The 19,608-nt window shown below is 36.3% G+C and overlaps 1 protein-coding gene across 4 annotated transcripts; it reads left to right on the forward strand.

The window, feature by feature from the left end:
* The first annotated feature begins 5,666 nt into the window (after positions 1 to 5,666).
* On the forward strand, positions 5,667 to 19,340 carry c7b (complement component 7b). 4 transcript variants are annotated; one of them, XM_058415338.1, is made up of 18 exons: positions 5,667 to 5,786; positions 7,255 to 7,319; positions 8,235 to 8,310; positions 8,411 to 8,552; positions 8,976 to 9,120; positions 9,429 to 9,567; positions 10,558 to 10,692; positions 11,787 to 12,030; positions 12,561 to 12,674; positions 12,767 to 12,933; positions 13,982 to 14,210; positions 14,592 to 14,763; positions 14,845 to 14,932; positions 15,029 to 15,161; positions 16,115 to 16,303; positions 17,362 to 17,449; positions 18,276 to 18,457; positions 19,062 to 19,340. In XM_058415338.1, exons 1-18 carry the CDS (start codon positions 5,781 to 5,783, stop codon positions 19,229 to 19,231), a joined length of 2,484 nt encoding a protein of 827 aa, XP_058271321.1. In that variant the 5' UTR covers positions 5,667 to 5,780; the 3' UTR covers positions 19,232 to 19,340. The 4 variants fall into 4 exon arrangements, with proteins under 4 accessions (XP_058271321.1, XP_058271322.1, XP_058271324.1 ...); XM_058415339.1 differs by lacking the exon at positions 5,667 to 5,786 and adding an exon at positions 6,671 to 6,815 and having other exon boundaries at positions 7,253 to 7,319; XM_058415341.1 differs by lacking the exon at positions 5,667 to 5,786 and adding an exon at positions 6,861 to 6,881.
* The last annotated feature ends 268 nt before the right edge of the window (positions 19,341 to 19,608 follow it).

The following is a 19,608-nucleotide window of genomic DNA, read 5'->3' on the forward strand; positions in this document are numbered from 1 at the left end:
AGGATTGTTGAATGTTTCTCGGGAACACTGGGCACGAGGCAGGAATGCCTCCTGAATGGTAGGAAAGGCCATCTCAGTGAACACAGACATACACATTCATACCTAGGGGAGTTTATCTTACAGGGATGTTTTAAGAAGGTAGAAGGAAACCAGAGACTCCAGAGGAAACCCATGGGAAGAACGCTACACAAAATAGAATTATTTAATTACTAGTACACAATAATAGCCATAATATTGAGGAGTGAAGTGTATCATATTATGAATCAAAGTATCATGTCACTTAACACTAAAATTTCCATGAAATCCTTCTACTGTTGAACTTTTTTTGTTAATGTTTTACAATGAAATAAATTAACACTGATTATTAAGTAAACAAAGGAGCTGTAACATTTTCTCCTTATGCAACTGAATGCTTTTTATAGAGTCATATGATTGGATTCATTCCCATCTGATAAGCTGCTCTTTTGCTGTAATTTCCTCTACCATTGTTCCCACATAAATCACACATTTTGGGTTTATTTCCATCTTTCTATTCTAGGCTTACATCTGCGTGGTGTACTAGAGAATCTTGTCACCAGTCTGCTGAAAACAGGAGTGAATTATCACATCTAACAGCCACCAGTAACAATGCAGAGTGAGCAATGTGTCTCTATTATCTTCATGATGGAGGAAACATTGTGTTATTACAGCATGGCATCAGCGTGGCTTCCTGTCTAATCATGTCGGACAATGTGAGAAGGAAATCACTCAGAATGCTCTGAGCACAGGAAAAAGGGAACTAGAAAAGCAGAGGAGCAGAGGGCAGGCTAATATAAGGTCATATAGAGAGTAGGGTAGAATTTAATGTTGTTTACTCTGAGACAAATCTATTACAGCAAATGAAAATATTTTGAATATATTCTCATTTAGAGGCATTAGTGGTATTTCCTATCATAAGACTAAAATAAATAAATTATATAAGAATATAAGATGTCAGTAAATATTCTGTTTCATACACACTTTGTAAATGTTACTTCTGTTTTAAATGCAAACCGGGAACACCCCACAAGAGCTGCAGTTTTGGAGATGCTCTGATCCAGTGGTCTAGCCATCACAATTTGTTCCTTGTCAAACTCGCTCAAATCCTTACTCTTGCCCATTTTTCCTGCTTCTAACACATCAACTTTGAGGACAAAATGTTCACTTGCTGTCTAATATATCCCACCCACTAACAGGTGCCATGATGAGGAGATTATCAGCGTTATTCACTTCACCTGTCAGTGGTTATAATGTTATGCCTGAGTGGTATACATATAGTCTTATTAAGTGCAAGAAAAATAAAAAAGAGAGACTGGTGATAGAACATCTGTAGACATAGAGCATCTGTTCACAGCAATAACTTTACATTTACATTTCTGGCACTTGGTAGACGCTGTTATCCAGAGCAGTGTACAATAGTGGTTTGAAGTCTCTATCAATGAATACATTAACACTGGTTCAATAGCTCACAGACTTAGAATACCATCAGCCTAAAACTGTGTTGGGAGGATTTTTTTTTTTTTTTAAATCATTATAGAACATACAACAATAGATAAAACAAACAGGAGGAAAAGGACAGTTGATTGTCCGTGGTTACCCAAAGGTTGCAAGCAGTCACCAAAGGGGAGATCAGAGAGTTCGGCAGGTATATTGCTGGGGATGAATCACCTGGGATGACCAGTGGTTCAGTTTTGCTGGGACTGAGATTCAGATGATGAGCTGTCATCCACGATGATATGTCCGTCAGACATGCTGAGATCCGAGCAGAAGCTGTGGTATCTGAGGGAGCGAAGGAGAAGGTTATCACTTAGGTGATAACAGGAACTAGCATGTTTTGCAGATGTTCCATGATAAACATGGTTTGGTGCAGGTTTTATGCAGGGAGCCCTTCCTGATGCAATGCTCCTGTTTTTTATTTGAGCTTGGGACCATCACTGAGCATGCACTGGCTTGTGCAATCCCCAGTGGCTGGGTTGGTTCTCTGCCCAGGACCCAATCCTATTTGTGGCATTAAGAGCATATGAGCCTTGGGAGCTAGACCACTATAAACAAAATGTGAAAGAAAAAAAATGTAATCATTGTTAAATTGGTATAAAAGGAATAAAACACTACAACATGATCTCCTGTAATAGGATGAGAGCAATAGTAATCACTCTATGTGTCAGACTGTATCACACCAACCTGTCACTGATTATTTCTTTTATAACAGCAGGCTTCAAAGTGTTCACAATGAGTCTCAAGTTATCATTCGGTAAGATTAGCAAAACAAATAATAATAATAATAAAAAAAACACTATATGCATTAGTTTAATACCTAACATTTAATAGCTACAGTGCACAAAAACATTTTAATTACATTTTCTGAAATTGCACACTGCTTAATTCACATACTGCATTGTACAAGATAGTTAGATAGATAGATAGATAGATAGATAGATAGATAGATAGATAGATAGATAGATAGATAGATAGATAGATAGATAGATAGATAGATAGATAGATAGATAGATAGATAGATAGATAGCATATTTGATGTAATTTAATGTGCGTTTTGAAGTAAAAAGCCTCATTACATGATGAAAGTGATGGCATTAATGTGTCACCTGACAGACTGCTGATGATCAGATGCCTCAGGAGGCTCTGTTGTGTTTGCTCTTAAAAGTTGTGATTTTTCATGTTCAAGTCCAAAAGTCTCTAAAGTGGACTCATATGGGACCTTCAGAGAAGGAGAAGTGGCCATAGAGAAGTGGCCATTGATGTATTTTGTTTGTAAATATAAACAAAAGTGTCCATAATAGTTCAAAGCACCATTTTTGTATTTTGTGTATTGTTATGTTCTGTACAACCAGACGTGTAACAAGAATAAATGACAGTGGAAAGAGCTACAGAAAGATAAGCAGACAGACAGACAGACAGACAGACAGACAGATAGATAGATAGATAGATAGATAGATAGATAGATAGATAGATAGATAGATAGATAGATAGATAGATAGATAGATAGATAGAAATGCTTCAATAATTTGTTTCCAATATGTCCACTAGGTGGCAGTGTAGTCTTATTTTTGTTCAGATCTACAAGCCAGTAAAACAGTACAAAACTCCCATCACCACACCTAATAATAACGTTTTTAAAAGTTTTTTTGTTTGTTTGTTTCTGTTAATACAGAAACTTGCAGGAATCTATACATTTATTTATTTTTTTATTTATATATTTTTATTTATATTTATTTATTTATTTTTATTTTTTTATATATATTTTTTTAAAGATTCCTGTTGCATGAAGTGCAAGTATGTAGGATCAAATTCATTAATGTGAGCTTGTGGCAGTACTTAACTTCCTGGCCATGGTCATACTGTATTTAGGCTTCGAATTAATACACTATTTGTATGTTTATTTTACAGTCAGTCAGTATTTGTATGTTTATTTTACGTCAGCTTTTATTTCCTGGTGTTTATATCTGTATGTGGTAAACAACATAGAACATACCACCTTTTGTCATTTTTAGGTGAGCAAAAACACTGTAACATGACTGACAGGTGTTTCCTGTTGGCCAGCTGTGTCCTTTTAAATTGATTGTTAAAAAAATAACTAGGTCTAAACAACTACTCATGGATTTATCCTTCATTTTGACCTGTGTTAAAATGGTTAAGCCAACATGAAGACCAGAGCACTATCTAAGGAAGAAAAGCAAACCATTCTGAAGCTGAGAAAAGAGAGACAAATCAATCAGAAAGCATTGCTCAAACATTAGGCATAGCCAATACAATAATTTGTAATGTCCTGTAAAAAAGAGTACTGAGCAACAGACACCAAACAGGTCACCCGAGCAAAGCAACAACTGATGAGAGAAATATTGTGAAAGCTGTGAAGAAAAATCCCCAAATCAACAGTCTGACATCTACAACAACCCCCGCAGGACAGGGGTGAAGATATTACAATCAACCTTTCAAAAAAGGCTTCAAGATCAGAAATTGCACAAGATGTGCATGCAAACATCTCATCAGCAAGTCATTGGAATTCACAAAGAAATACTGAGATGAGCCACAAAAGTTCTGGATCCAAGATTAACATCGTGTGGAGAAAAAAAAAGATCTGCTCTTGATCAAAAACAAATGAGGTCATCAGTCAAGCACGGTGGAGGTAGAGTTATGACTTGATCTTGCATGGCTGTTTCTTGCAGACTCACTAATCATTATTGATGATGGTAGCAGCAGAATGAATTCAGAAGTTTACAGAAACATTCTGTCTGACAGTTTACAGAGAAAATACATCCAAACGAATCAGGAGGAATTTCATGATGATGCTCAAAACGCACTGCCAACACAATAAAGGACTGTATCAGGGGAAGAAGTGGAAAGTTTCAGACCATCACCAGACCTTAACCCAACTGACCAGCACTTCACCTCCTAAAGGGGAGACTGAAAAAGTTTGTCACATATACATTATTGCACAGTGAAATAGCGCATATCCCATCCTTGGAGGGTTGGGGTCAGAGTGCAGGGTCAGCCATGATACAGTGCCCCAGGGCAGGGTGGGGGTTGGGGGCCTTGCTCAAGGGCCCAACGGTGGTGATAGAGCTTGAACCCTGATCTTCTGATCAACAACCCAGAGCCTTAACCACTTGAGCAACTACCGCTCTGTTTGATTATGTCAGTGAGTCAAAAGCTTGATGTAGTTATTGCAAAAAAGGGATCATGCAGCCAAATTTGTTGACTTGAATTGAATGGTTTGTTACAAAAAAGTTTTATGTTGTTTAATACATCTAGCTGTAAATGATTTGGCCTTGCTATTCCAATAGTTTTGTAGGGGACTGTGTATGTTTATAGTTTGGGAACTAGCATCTAAATTTAGAATAAAATAAAGCAGGCAGTTAAAACGGAGATAATAACTGAATAGGCATACATTCATAATGAACAGATAACGAGTTCTAATCAGATACAAAAAGGATCCTTAAGATATTTTTAGAAAGCTTGCCAAAAAGGTTCACCACAAGAATCCTAAAATAAATCATACTAACTGGAGGATATTTCAGGCTCTTGCTTGAAGGCCATTAGTATTAGGCTTGCAAGAGAAAGACAAAATTTATTAAAAAGATATAAATAGTTACACTTACCTGGGATTTTTATCTTTGTATGTTTATTGTCTTTTTTTATCTTTTGTCAGTGGTTTGCTCTAGCAGCCTGAACATTCAGCTACAAAATAAAAAAAGGATTTCTGTCATACTTCTGCATAAACAGGCCTGACATGTTCTATTTATGTAAAGATATTTTTAAATGATATTTTTTTAAAGTGATCTTTTTTTCATGCACTGGAGTTCAGTGTTCAGTTCACCAGATTTAGACTTCTGACCCTATCTGCATTTTGCGTCTTTCCATCCAACAAAAACAATTATTGCACAAGTCTCTGTAGCTCATGGATCTGGCAGTCCTAAATGGTTTAGGGGAATAAAAAAAAACTATTTCGTCACATTCTTCATCACATGCTGCTAAGTTCAACAAATGTTCTGGAAATTATAGTTCAGTTTGCTTAGGGGTCAGATTGTGAAAATATGCTGGTGTCAATCCAGAACCATAAAAAAAACAAGAACATAAAAAGAGTTTGTGTAGAAAAACATAACCCTTTAGGTTGAGTAAGTGCAGGGAATCACTGGGTTGAGTAATCTCTCAGCATTAGCTACTATATTAGTGTGGCCTTGTTCTGCTTAAGACAGATAACTGGTAACAGTTAGACAGATAACAGAGCCACTCAGGCCTCTAGCATGAAGGTAAGCACTGAACTCAAACTACACTGGATAAAATAATGCAGATTTCTATAAAAGCAGCTCCGACAATTCAAAACTATTTCAATTCATTTTCATATGATTATCGTTTCCATAGTAATGTCTCATGCACAGAGATATTACACACGTAATCTAAGCCTAAAAATACACAGATTATGATAATGTATCGCTATTTAATGCATAGAAATATATAAATGTTGATACGGTGACGTTTTCTTTAAGGAGATGTTAATTTAACATTTATGGAAGGACTCTTTGTAACAGTCAGAATTAAAGCTGGAGCTTTTGTGACAGAGGAGTTCATCATTGCAGGAGATTTAGGACCGGTTCTTACACAAATTTCCTTATTAACTGTACACACACACACACACGCAGCCCAAATGTACACAAAATCCAGTTTGTTTTTCTGTTGGTTATATACCCTGTATTATAAAAATCCAAATGAATCCTCTTTAAGACATCATAATCTGATGTTGAGGATAAAAATTAAGCCTTCTATTGATATTTGTTTACCATTGAAAGACAGAGCACTCAGCTCTGCTTCTGCTATGTCATATTAATTAAGGCAAACATGCAAAGCCGTTGTACGTTATTTTGCTCATTTCATAATGCTCACATTCGTATCATGTTTTATACATAGCTTTACTCAATTCTATTAAAAAAAACACTTTTGCTCCTTAAATTTATTCAATTTCTATTCAGTAACAATATAATAATAATATTCTTTTTTTCTCTTTTATTTATTAACTATTTAAAACATGTGTTTAGTTTATTTCCAGCATGAATGGATTCTAAAACCAATTAACTTTGGAAAGTTGCTTTAATGACAAAAAGCTGATCAAATTCTTTCTATTTCATTCAAGATAAATCTTTGGGTTGAGTAAGTGCAGGGAATCACTGGGTTGAGTAATCTCTCAGCATTAGCTACTATAAGAGTGTGGCCTTGTTCTGCTTTAGACACAATAACTGGTAACAGTTAGACAGATAACAGAGTCACTCAGGCCTCTAGCATGAAGATAAGCTCTGAACTTAAACTGCGATGCTCTAAATATTATAATACAACAGATTTCTAAAAAGCAGGTCTGACAATTCAAAACTATTTTTATTCATTCAAAAAGATGCATTTATTTCTTTGTAACCTTTTACATGAATCAAGTTCTGCAAAACGGATTTAAAAGTTTGAGACAATATTTTTTTTAGAAAAAGTTATAAGTTGTAAAAAATAATTTGTATTTCACTTGTACATACCCGAGTACATTTAATTGTGGCGCTCTTTTGACTCATTTTCTTTCTCATTTTGACTCACTACATTTTAATACAGTATGTGCCTCTGTCCTTTTTCCACCCCCAACACCTTCCTTAATAAGCCTTATATTGTATATTTGATTCATTTCTGGTTTATAATGTAAAGAATAGAAGGCTTTGTGTGCTTCATCACTGTATGTGTTTCCAGAAACCTCTGCTATGTGTGACTTCACCCTCCTTGTTAATCCTGCTCATGTCTCTGTCACATATCAGGTAGGTTAAAAAAGCAACTGTGAAAATGAAAATGCTCATCTCTTTAAAGGATTAACTTGTCCAAAAACCAAATTTGTTTCCTTGCAAATGTAGTTGATCAGTCGATGTTTGCTGTGTAAACTTTTAGTGCTAATATTAAGCACCGGTTTATCATTCTACTTCAGACGGCTTTGTGAAGTTGTCCGGTGAGAGAGAGTGACTTTGTATGACACACTGTTATCTATAAAATACAAAACAATGTCACATGGATTGAAACAGTCATGGCTCCATCTTAAAGCTGAATCACTTTATTGCTCCCGGTCTTCTGGTGAATCGTCCAGCTCTTTTAGTTAAATACGTTACTTATTTTATGTAAATGAGTCAACTCTTTTAAGGGAATGGGTCAGTTCTTTTAGGTAAATCAGTCTTCTAGGTGAACGAGTCATCTCTTACAGGTACACAAATCAGCACTTTCTGGTAAATGAGTCAGTTCTTATCAATGAATGTTTTGATGAATGTTTACCAAGGTAATGAGAATTGAATATGCATTTATTCTACTATATCATGCAATTGTTTATGTATCAAGCTGGTAGCTGTAAGCTTCCATTAAGTGTTAACTATATTAGTCTCGTAGCGTCAGTGGCAAATGTCAGACACCAAAATTTAAAAATATCTTTGCTGATCATCTACATTTTGAGATCTGTCTCAGACACTGAACAACTCTACAAAGCCACTTGAAGCACAGTGCTACTCTAGTGGTTAACATTACCCTGCTTGCAACAGAATTCTGAAGAATTCTAAAGAATCAGATTTTAATCAGCAAAAATAGCTTGACTGACATTTGGTTTAAGAAAGAATTGTTTAGGCATACATCAGTTATTTCTGTCAAAGAGTTTCCTCTAGTGTTTTGAGTCAGTTTCATGTTTGCTCTGACAGATGTGACCAGCCAGTAAACTGCATATGGGGCAGTTACGGAGACTGGTCGGAGTGTGACGGCTGCACCAAAACACAGGTACACAGAATCAAGTGAATATGGCTAAAAAAAGAGCATCAAACCAATAAAAAAAAAAAAGTTTACTCTTTTTTTATTTTATTTTTTTGTCTTCTCTTAGGTTAGAACTCGCTCTACACAAGTTTTCCCTCAGTTCGGTGGGAATGTTTGCACAGGGGATGCCGTACAAAGACGAGCTTGCGTACCTAATAAAAGCTGTCCCCTGGAAGCTGGATGTGGAGATCGTTTCCGCTGCACTTCGGGTACTAAGTCTTGTAAAATGAGTGAAATGTCTGGCCAAAACAAAATAAGATACGAAGTGTTATCTAAATAAGACAAGAAGTAATAAGAAGAGTCAAAATGAAAATCTATTATTATTAACATCACTCTCTGGTATAATTCCCACTATAAACATTAGGAGCCAGATCCTAAGGGGTGGAATCATACCAAACTTTGCTAAACAACTGTGAAATAAATTCTGACTGAAGAAAAATTAGTTTCTAGTATTAGGACAGTAGTCTTCCTAACATTCCAGCATTTTATTACATAGTGAGGAACATAGAAAAAACAGGTTGATATTTATTGTGTGATACATACTTTCTTTTATGTGTCAGCTACCTCATACCTCAGATCCAGTTGTGAAAATAAGACGTTCTTTAAAAACATTAGTGTGTGTGTGTGTGTAGGTCAGTGTATCAGCTCCACTCTTGTGTGTAACGGTGATCATGACTGCCAGGAGGATGGTTTAGATGAGCAGCGCTGTACACAATCCAGCGCTCTCGTGTGTAACCTGCACAAAGCTCCACCCAATTCTGATCTCACTGGAAAAGGGTAGGACACACTGCTTATTAAAGGAATACTTCAGGAATACTTACCTGATCTCTAGTGTATCTACAGTACATTCTATTAACGTAATAAGAATTCAGTATCTTTTCCTTTACTGAGAAAAAAACAGAATCCCCAAACTCCAAGGATATGACCTCAAAAACCGTCTACCTGAGTAAACTTGGAGGTGTTCTTGTTTATAATTCTTGCCGATATTAATCACATATGAGTGAAAGGTTGTGTTTGATAAGAATTTGTTTAAAGCCTAAAGCAAACTTATATTTCTACCATGTATTTGCTGCTGTCTTTCACAGGGTTGATGTGTTGACCGGAAAGCTGAAGGCTGGTGTTATTAACACGCTCAGCTTCGGTGGCCAGTGCAGGAAAGTGTTTAGTGGGGACCACAGAGACTTTTACAGACTCCCACAAAGTATTCTCAGATACAGCTTTCAGGTGAGCAAGCTTTGTGTGAAGAACATACTTCACTATGTATAAGGAGTGTGAATGAAGATAAATATTTGGAATGTGTACACTTCTAGGTCATCAGTGGGAGGTTTTTACTTTCATGTGGGTGAAGGGTCAGTTATGAACATAAGCATGTGGCAGGAATTCACTGATCATGCTCACATTTCAACATCTGAATGGTTTCCAGTGTTTCTAAAGGCATAGTTGTAGTGTTCATATTTAATCTTTAAAAAGCTGTCTGGTTTAGGCTACACCCACATTGGTTTAAATCCAAACACAGGAGCAAGAAACAGATGCAGATATTGTCACATTAGCTCCTTATAATTGAAACTTTTTAAACTATAACATAATTGTAAATATAAGCTGACATGTTATGTTACTTATGAGCTAGTAGAGTTCAGTAGATGTCAGAAAACATATCACTCACTATATTTTCACGCTTAAATTAAAATACCCTGCACCCTTTAAATTTCCTTAAGCTTAATGAAGCTTAATGAAAGCATTTTTAATACATTAATTACATTAGCCTGTATGACAACTGACATGCCTTCATTATGGCAACGTTTTAAATGTCTCATCCAGCAGGTGTCACCTTTCACAAGGACCATTTCTGTAAATTTTGACATGAAGTTTAGTCACCTGACAGATTTATTTTGCTGTTGTCATGACATTTGTTGGGTTGATATAATCTTAGAACAACAGGGCTACTATGTCAGGTATAATTTTTGTCAGGTTTGTTGTCCTGTAAAATGCTATGCTGCCTGTAGCAGTTGTAAAATCAGTAACCTTTGACTTAAATGAAGTGTTTATAAGCTTACATAAGACCTACCAAACTAATTTGGGGCACTTACTAATTTGTGATAAAATGATATCAGTATAGAGAAATGTTTACACTATAACTAGCCCACTTTTTAAAAAACACATTCATGTCTTAGAAGTTTGCTTCATTAAAATCTAATTTCCTCACATTTTTATCAGGTGGCTGTTGACAATGACTTTAGTGACGAGTTCTACAACAGCGCCTGGTCCTACATAGACCATATAGAGCAGCGCTATAACATCCAAGGAGGCCATGATCACAAAACCTTCCACAATGAACTGAAGAAGGACAAGGTAATGCAAACCTATTAAACGTACTCAGGATTTGGTTATTAAACTGACAATGATATGATATGATTTCTGTCTTTCTTTTCCTATAATTCAACTTTATCAATATGACTTGGGTCACTTTGTGAAATGTGTTGATTTTATTAATTAATGTAATGATTTAGAACATTTTCATCATGCCTGCCTGTAGAAATGAATAGCTGAAGCAAATCCCTGTGTGTTGTTAATTGTTCATTGTTTAGGTCTTGATATTTTTGTGATCATATCTTCTGTATTCATCTGGGTTATACAGGACTTTTTGTTTGTCCATCATAAACACACATCTGGTCTTTAATTTCACTGTGAACGTGTTGAGGGACAACACACACCAACACGTGTAGATGCTTCGTTGTCTTTACAACAAATTCACAACCAGGTCGAAAGCTGAACTTATCAATGTGAGAGGCTGTAGGAAACAGGCCTGAGCTTTAGTCAATAATTCTGATGCAAAATGAAGAAGAAAAAAATGCTAATTGTTTACAGCTCATATTCACTCTTAATAAAAGTTTCCATCAAGTACATTAAAGTGCTTTTTGTTTTGTCACTCTAGCAGAACAGCTAAAAGGTTTAGAACCCCTACTATAGGTGACAATACTACATTACACAAGAAATTTTTCATTTAAAGGTGCAGTTTGTATTAAAAAATGTTTGTAATGATTTCAGATGTGCCATTCAGGGTTCTGCTTATATTTTTCTGGGCCTCAAACTAGCTCTGCAGGTGAAATAGATCTGCTCAGACATGCACTTTAAGAAAGGAATTGCCGTTCATTTTTCAATTCATTTTCAGAGCTATATACAATAAGACAAAAAGTTCCATCTAGCACCATTAAGAATAGCCATTTAAAAACCATTGAGGAACCCTTGATCTACGGGGCTTCAAAAATCTCAAGGCTTCACAAAATGTTACTATGACATTCACATGCTTTCACTTTAGGCAGCTGTGAAACTATTCAGCTGGTCTCACTGTGGATCCACAACTTTAAAATAATCTAGATCTTCAAAAATACACTACTAAATGCTAATGATTTACAAAGACATACAATCTGTTGTTCTTCCCCCAGGTTTACCAGCTCTTGATTATCAAGAACGAGGTGGAAGTAGCTCAGTTCCAGAATAACATCCCAGAGTACCTCCCTCTCTCTGAGGAGTTTTGGAGAGCTCTGTCTTCTCTTCCCAACACATACGATCCAGCAGCTTACCGCTCAATCCTGCAACTCTATGGAACACATTACATGGCTGAGGGCTCTTTGGGTGGAGAGTATCAAGTCCTGCTGGAGTTTGACTCACAGTTTATGAGTGAAATGAGTATGTGTTATTTTACTGCTGTTCTCGATTTGAGGGGAGGGGGATGAAATGCCTCCAGTTCAACTCAAGCCCTTAAACTCTACAGAACTGGCTCACTCTCATAAGACACTTGTAATACATAAGTTATATAACTCCCTCAGTACTGTAATTATTGACTCAGGAGCTTTAACGTGTCTTATTAAAACTGATTTACTAATATGTGATTTATGGGCTAGATTCTGTAGAGAACCTATAGGAATTTATATCTCAACACTTTTTAATTCTCAAATCTGATTAGGCAAAATGTTTCTTTTCTTTTCTTTTCTTTTCTTTTCTTTCTGTTTTTTTTTTGTTGCTTTTCTTTTCTTTAATAACACTGTAATAGTTGGAAAATAAGTGCCAGAGAAGAGGAATAAAGCCCTTTCAAGCCTTTTCACCTGCTGTTATACGATAATAATCAGCTTTGGGGTGGTAACAGTAGCAGTAGTTTTATTCTTTATATGTCCCACTGATTCTAATGAAGTTAATATTTTTCCTGTTTTAACATGCAGGTCAAACAGATACTGACTTTCACAAGTGTGTCACACGTGTCAAGAGACGTCTGTTTCGAAAGAAGAGAACGACCAAGTGTGAGAAATTGGTCCAGTCACTTAGGAGCTACAATGGTTACTTTATTTCTTTTCATACAGTACTGTACATTCCACAAGCTCACAAAGAAATGTGCAGCTTATTTTAACCTATAAATGTTGTTTCACAGAGCAAAGCAGCCAGACCATGCCAGTGAAGACCAACATAATTGGAGGTCATGGTGCGTATGTGGCTGGTTTAAGCCAGCTGGATCTGGAGAACCCTGAGCGAAACCTTGACATGTACACCAAATGGGCCGGCTCAGTCAAGGACTTCCCTCAGGTCATCAAATCGAAGGTATGTCTAAACACATCAGCAAATTAATTTCCTAACATACAATTAAAGAATAAAATTTTTTTATTTCTAATTTCGGTAATACTTTACCATACTGTTCTTCACCTTGTAGGTAACTATGCAGGAATTTAGCAGGAACAAATAAGTAGTTATCTGTTCCTATCAATAATCAGTAGTTAATCACTCTTCTTCTTCTTCTTCTTCTTCTTCTTGCGGCTTTTCCCTTCAGGGGTCACCACAGCGAATCATCTCTGTCCACCTATCCCTATCTTCTGCATCCTCAACACTTGTATCAGTAGTTAATCACTGGTTATTATAAAAGAGCTGTAGTTAACTAGTAGTTCTGCAGGAGAAATGTAACTCTCAGTAATGACTGCTTAATATTCAATCAATTAATGCTTGGCTAATAGTGAACTCCTACTAACATATTTAATTAACGAGCAATAAACTTGTAGTTCTTAGTATTTTATATGAATAATCTACTCATTCATTTCTGCATAGTTACCTGGGTTGAACAGTATCGTGAAGTGGTCTTCTTTCTTTCTTTCTTTCTTTCTTTCTTTCTTTCTTTCTTTCTTTCTTTCTTTCTTTCTTTCTTTCTTTCTTTCTTTACGTTTTTTAACAAAAGAAAGGAAATTGTTCCCGTACTTGTACAATCGATCAACATTTGGTTTAAATTCAAATATTAAAAGCAAAACACTGTAATACAATGAACCTCTTTGCTATCAGAAAAATGAAGAATGTGCAGTGGGCTACAGGGAGGCAAAAAAATGTACACCTGAGAGAAAGAAAAAGCTGTTCAGAGGATATGAAAGAGGTTGTAGGCAGTCCTAAAGGCATAGTGAAGGAAACTGCAAGCTTCTGAAAGTTTTTAATGAATAATATCTGTGAATACTATCATATCAATTGGCTTGAACTATAATAATATAATTTTTTCTCTTCTTTATTTTATATGTAAGTATATCATTTGCCTATAGCCAATATTTTGTTTTGAGAGGCCTAGACAATCGCAACACAATACATTTATAGATTTTTGTCATAATATCCTCAGCTGAGGCCAATCTATGAGCTGGTGAAGGAGGTATCATGTGCACAGCTGAAGAAGCTACACCTGAAGAGGGCGCTGGAGGCCTACCTTGAGGAACAGAGCCCGTGCCATTGCAGGCCATGCCACAACAACGGCAGGCCTGTGCTGAGTGATGGAGTGTGTACCTGTGTGTGCAAACCCGACACCAGCGGCACATCCTGCCAGAGCGGTCACGTCCTTGGAGAACAGCCAGGTACAGCTGAGTATATTACACATAATCAGATATTTTTCCACAGTCTTGAGTTCTTGAATTTCACTGGTCGTTAATTCATAACTGCAACTCATTCACAAGGACATTACATAACATTGTTTAAATGTTAGATAAATCCTCTACAGGGAGATGTTTATTTAAGATTAATGGTAGTCTCAAGAAAAACAAATTTAAATTTGTATTTATAAAATTATAATTAATATATAAGAATCACGATATGTTGTTTTGTTCTTTAACAATAAAAAAAAATGTAATTGGTGCAAAATTGCTTACTATAGGAGTTATACATTATAGGAGAGAAACACTCAACTTCAGTTTCATCACACTATACTGTCATTGATTATTTTCTCTGAACATCCACAGGAGTGGTTCACGGTGGTTGGAATTGCTGGTCAGCATGGGGAACTTGTTCTCGAGGTCAGAAATCAAGGACTCGCACATGTAATAATCCTGTACCGAAAAATGGGGGCAAGCATTGTGTAGGCCCTTCCATCGAGCACAAATCCTGTGAGGACCCGGACCTTGAACACTTAAGGTGTGATACTGAAAAACATTTCATTGTAAAACACATCATATTGCATCATCTTCAGCCTAATTACCGTAATTGACATTTTAGATTTCTGGAGCCACATTGTTTTGATCCATCCCTGACCCCGGTAAAGTCGTGCAAGCTTCCACCTCCTCTGCGAAATGGGTTTGTTTTGGTGAGGTTCTCCCACTATCATGAAGCAACACAACATTTCTATAAACAAACTGGAGGGCTGGCTCACCCCTTACTCATCTACTCCCTCACTATTTAGAGCCCTAAAGATGTTTATGCAGTTGGCAGTAAGATTGAATATGCCTGCATTGATGGATATTATCTTGCTGGGGATCCTGTTGCTGAATGTACGGAGAGCTTGAGCTGGAGGAGAGGACAAACAGCGTGCAAGAGTAAGTCAGAGTCTAGTTCCTCTCAAGGTTTCTTCCTCACTCCGTCTCAGGAAGGTTTTCCTAGACACAGTTGCCTCAGTCTTGCTCAGAGCTCAATATTAATGCAATTTTAAACTTCGAGACAATGTCTATGGTTAACAAATAAATTTATATATAAAAAAAAATTGATTTGATTTGAATTGGAAAGTTTTCAGGACATATGGCTTTGTGAGTTTTAGGTAATGTGACAAGCTGAATCTGTGGTCTTGTTAACTTAAAAAGAAAGAAAAAGGAGAGTCTGGGGAAAGAAATACTATATAAGACTATATAAAGATTCAACATCAGTGAATAAAATGTAATTGTTGACAAACATAATGTTATTGGAAAATATCAGTATTTGGTTTGTAACAGTAACTCCACGTCATCACACCACCCCATCATTTTTTATTTTCTCGGTTTCTATCATCAACATTATGCTTAGATTTGTTTCCTGTATTAATAATAAACATAAAAGGTCTTAGCTTAAGATATACAGAACTGTGCAAAAGTTTTAGGTAGGTATGAAAAAATGCTGTAAAGTGCTTTCAAAAATAGAAGTGTCCCACTGGTTTCTGTCAGTTCTTTGCTGAAGGCACTGCTGGACATCTTCTGATGTTGAAGGGACGTAAGCATGATGTGTCTTTTATCTGCTTTGTCTTTTATCTAAGTTTCCTTAGCATACCATTTCATTGTGCTTCTTCAGAACAGCTTGAACAGCACATCTTGAAACTCTAGTCTGCTTTCAAATCTTTGCCTGGGAGAGACCTTGCTGATGCAGTCGAACTACTACTGTGACATGAAACTGTCTTCCACAACCTCACCTTATTAGCAGAGCTTGGCTGTTCCACACCTGCCTAAAACTTTTGCATAGTACTATATTTCAGCTCTATTCAAAATCTTAAAAACTTCCATTTAACCGTTGTGCTCTATACCAGGAACTTCATGTGATGCTCCACCGCTCCTGAATCATGTCATCGCCTCACCCTCGAAGCAGACGTATTCGATAGGAGAGGCAGTGTCCTTGTCATGTCCCAGTGGCATGCAGCTCGAGGGACAGCAGGAGATAATCTGCCGTGCAAGTCTCAGCTGGTCTCCAGTACCCAGCAATATTAAATGCAACCCAGGTACAAACTTTAAGCTGGTTTCCTGCACTGGCTAAACCAGTGAAAGCGTATTTTAATCCAGTTTTGAAACTGTACAGAAGCACTGAATCTGAATCAGAAGCCAGAAGTTCATTATTTTTTTTTATCACAAATTGTGATTCAGGGCTTCCATTAAAAGCAGCATACAGAAAAAGATTCATTATTACTATATACTAGATAATGTGCTGTTATGTATTAAGTTGAAATAATGAAAAACATAATGTAATAATTAATCAAACTGCTTTCTCACTATTTTGACTTAATAAGTAACACCAAAGGCATTTTTTTAGATTTATATGGCATACTATATTGTATCAGATTAACAAGATATTAAGTTCAAATAATAAAATATCTTGAGATAATAAGATATTAGTTCAACTAACAACATGCTGTCTTGAAATAATGATTTATCAAGTTAATGCAATGACATACTGTCTTTGGATTGCATGATATTAAGTCAAAATAATGATATAATATCTTGAAATAATGGGTTATATTTTTTCACAAATTGCTGCAAAACATAAAAAAGGATTTAGTCTAGAATATTTGCAAGTTTATCTGCTTAGCCAATAGATCGCAAATCACCTGTAGCTATGTTTCTTAGTGTTGAATTTCTAGTGTTGACTACAGTATGCCGAACCTAACGAAGACTCACTGGTCACTAAACTCACTAGGACTAGTTTATGGCAAGTTAGCAACAAAAGCTGTTTGAAAATGTTCTTAGGTTGCCAGTTTTAACTATATCTTCTGATATTCCAGCACATACAGACACATATTGAGACACACAGTGTTTTACATTTCTTGGTTGGTGCAACAATTTGGCCTGTCATCCTAAAAAAATGGCATTGCAAAAGCCAAGAAAGTCCCGTGCTCCATGTTCCCTTCACTTTTGGCCAAGCTTAGAGCACAGCTGCTTTTTAAATGGAACAGCCATTTTTATCCACATTTTTGGCAGGAGTGTGCAGGAGTGTAATGGTTGGAGTTGTGCAATAATAACACCCTCTCATTTTCCTCCACTGAAATGGATTGTGTGTTTTTAGTGGTCCAGTTAGAGTCGTCCCTGAGCTGCAAGCCATGGGAGAAACCTGGACAGGCCCAGTGTGTGTGCAAGATACCGTATGAATGCGGGTAAGCTGGTCTGAGGGCTCGGTTCCTGTATCATGTCATATACAGAAGTATGCAAAAGTCTTAGCCACCCTATGTTTTACATGCACATTTTGACTTAGATGTTTATTTGAAAATTGGATCAAAATTCCAGAATACAGTAATTACATTGTATGTAGATATAATACCATGTGCAATATCATACTATCATACCATGTGCTATACCATATCACGTGCAATATCATATTATGGGCAATATGTTCTTAGTTCTCTAGCACCTTTTTTGTACTTTTAATACATTTTGTATATAGAATATTTCCTTTATTTTTCATTTATATTTCATTTATATTTATTTTTCTTGTAATCTGAAGCAGTCTCTGGCAAAAGAATTTCTTTCAGGATCACTATCTTATCTTATCTTATCTTATCTTATCTTATCTTATCTTATCTTATCTTATCTTATCTTATCTTATCTTATCTTATTTGATGTCTTTTGAATTACTGAATGAGTAAAATAGAGTTATTTTGAAGAAAATAGAGTTATTTTGAAGCTCAGTCAACTTTACTTGTTGGTGGTCTTTGATATACTTGTTGTATATCAAAGAATACATACAGTATGGTGTATGTAAAGAAACATATAGTATGATGAAACTATACACTTCCAAAAAATAAAACATAAAGAGGTTGTCAGAGTTTACCTGCACAAAGAGAAGCAGGTCCTCAATAAGGACCTTTATCCATTGCATGTATATTATATTTTGTTGTTATTAAATATGTGCATTTTTTGTAGACATATTTTACATATTTTTGCACAGAAAAGCCCGTTATTTCCTCCTGTCTCATTCCACAGGTCTTCTCTGCAAGTGTGTGCCTCTGTGCGTCCCGGCCTGGTGAAACAAATGGGCGTGTGTCAGCTCGGTGCCCTGCAGTGTCTGGGCCGGACACTCTCTCTCCTCCAGGACACTGCCTGTAATTGGCCAGAGACCAAATTCACATCCTGTCAAGACTGCAAGCCATGGGAGGAGTGCACTGGTATGACTTCCTGATTATTATTTTAAGAATCAAACACTGTGGGTGGTTTAGAGGCTGGCACTATGCTGTACTACTGATACTATCCTGATGCTGAAATTGATTATTTTTACTATAACAACACATTCTGAACAATGTTGTTCCTCTTATGCCTCAATAATTTGGCAATATGTATAATTCTTTATTTATTAAAGAACGAAACACACATGACACATTTATTCCTGTTAGCACTGGGACACCAGTTATTCCCTCACCAGTCTTTTTCTCTTTCTCAAATTTAAAAAGACAAATTTTAGTAGTAGTAGTACTCATATTAGTAAGAAACCTGTCCTAGTAGATTTTTTTTACTAGTGTTGGAAAACTTAAAACTACAGCTTTACCGCTGAATGCTACAAAGCCCTGACACCGGAGACTCCTTCCTTAAATATCTCCACACAGGTTTTTCATCTGTTTAAGTGAAGTGTTAATATAAGCTGTGACATGCAGCTGCTTTCTGACCGATCAGAGTTGAAAATTCAATGGCTCTGTTGTCTAAAAAATTATATCAGTAATGCAGCTCTTGCACTACAGAGAGGGCTGAGATTGAACGGAATGCTGTGTGTTTCAGGTGTAGAGTGTAGCTGTAAAGACCCAGAGGATTGTCCAGAAGAACCCGCTCACCTTTGTGTCTCTGTTAACAACGGCAGCCATGAGTCTATGACAGAATGTGAGGCTGGGGCTTGGAGGTGCTCAGGGAACGACATCAGAGTCATCAACATTGGAGAATGTCTAAATTGAACTAAATCAATATAACTTTTATATGCTCCTTTTCTACTTTATTACTGCTGTTATTTAAAAGGCTGTGTGGCATTGCTGTTTCAGCTGCAAATAAAGGTTGTGTTTTGTATCTTGGGACTGTTATTACTTCAGAATTTATATCACATGGTATTGAGGAGCATAAAGCCAGCTGTAGTTTTGGATGTTATTGATTTGAGAGTTTTGGTCAGAAAAGACTGCACACTGTAAATGATTTCTTTGCCGGTATCAAAACACATAGTAGGGATTTTCATATTTGGTTTATTCTTACTCCCAGACAAACTGAATTCTGGGTAATGTTTCATGTTTCACTCATACTGCTCATACTTTACCAAGGGGTAACAATCAATCCTGGTTCT

The sequence above is a fragment of the Hemibagrus wyckioides genome, linkage group LG18 (genome assembly GCF_019097595.1).
Source record: "Hemibagrus wyckioides isolate EC202008001 linkage group LG18, SWU_Hwy_1.0, whole genome shotgun sequence".
NCBI lineage: Eukaryota > Metazoa > Chordata > Actinopteri > Siluriformes > Bagridae > Hemibagrus > Hemibagrus wyckioides.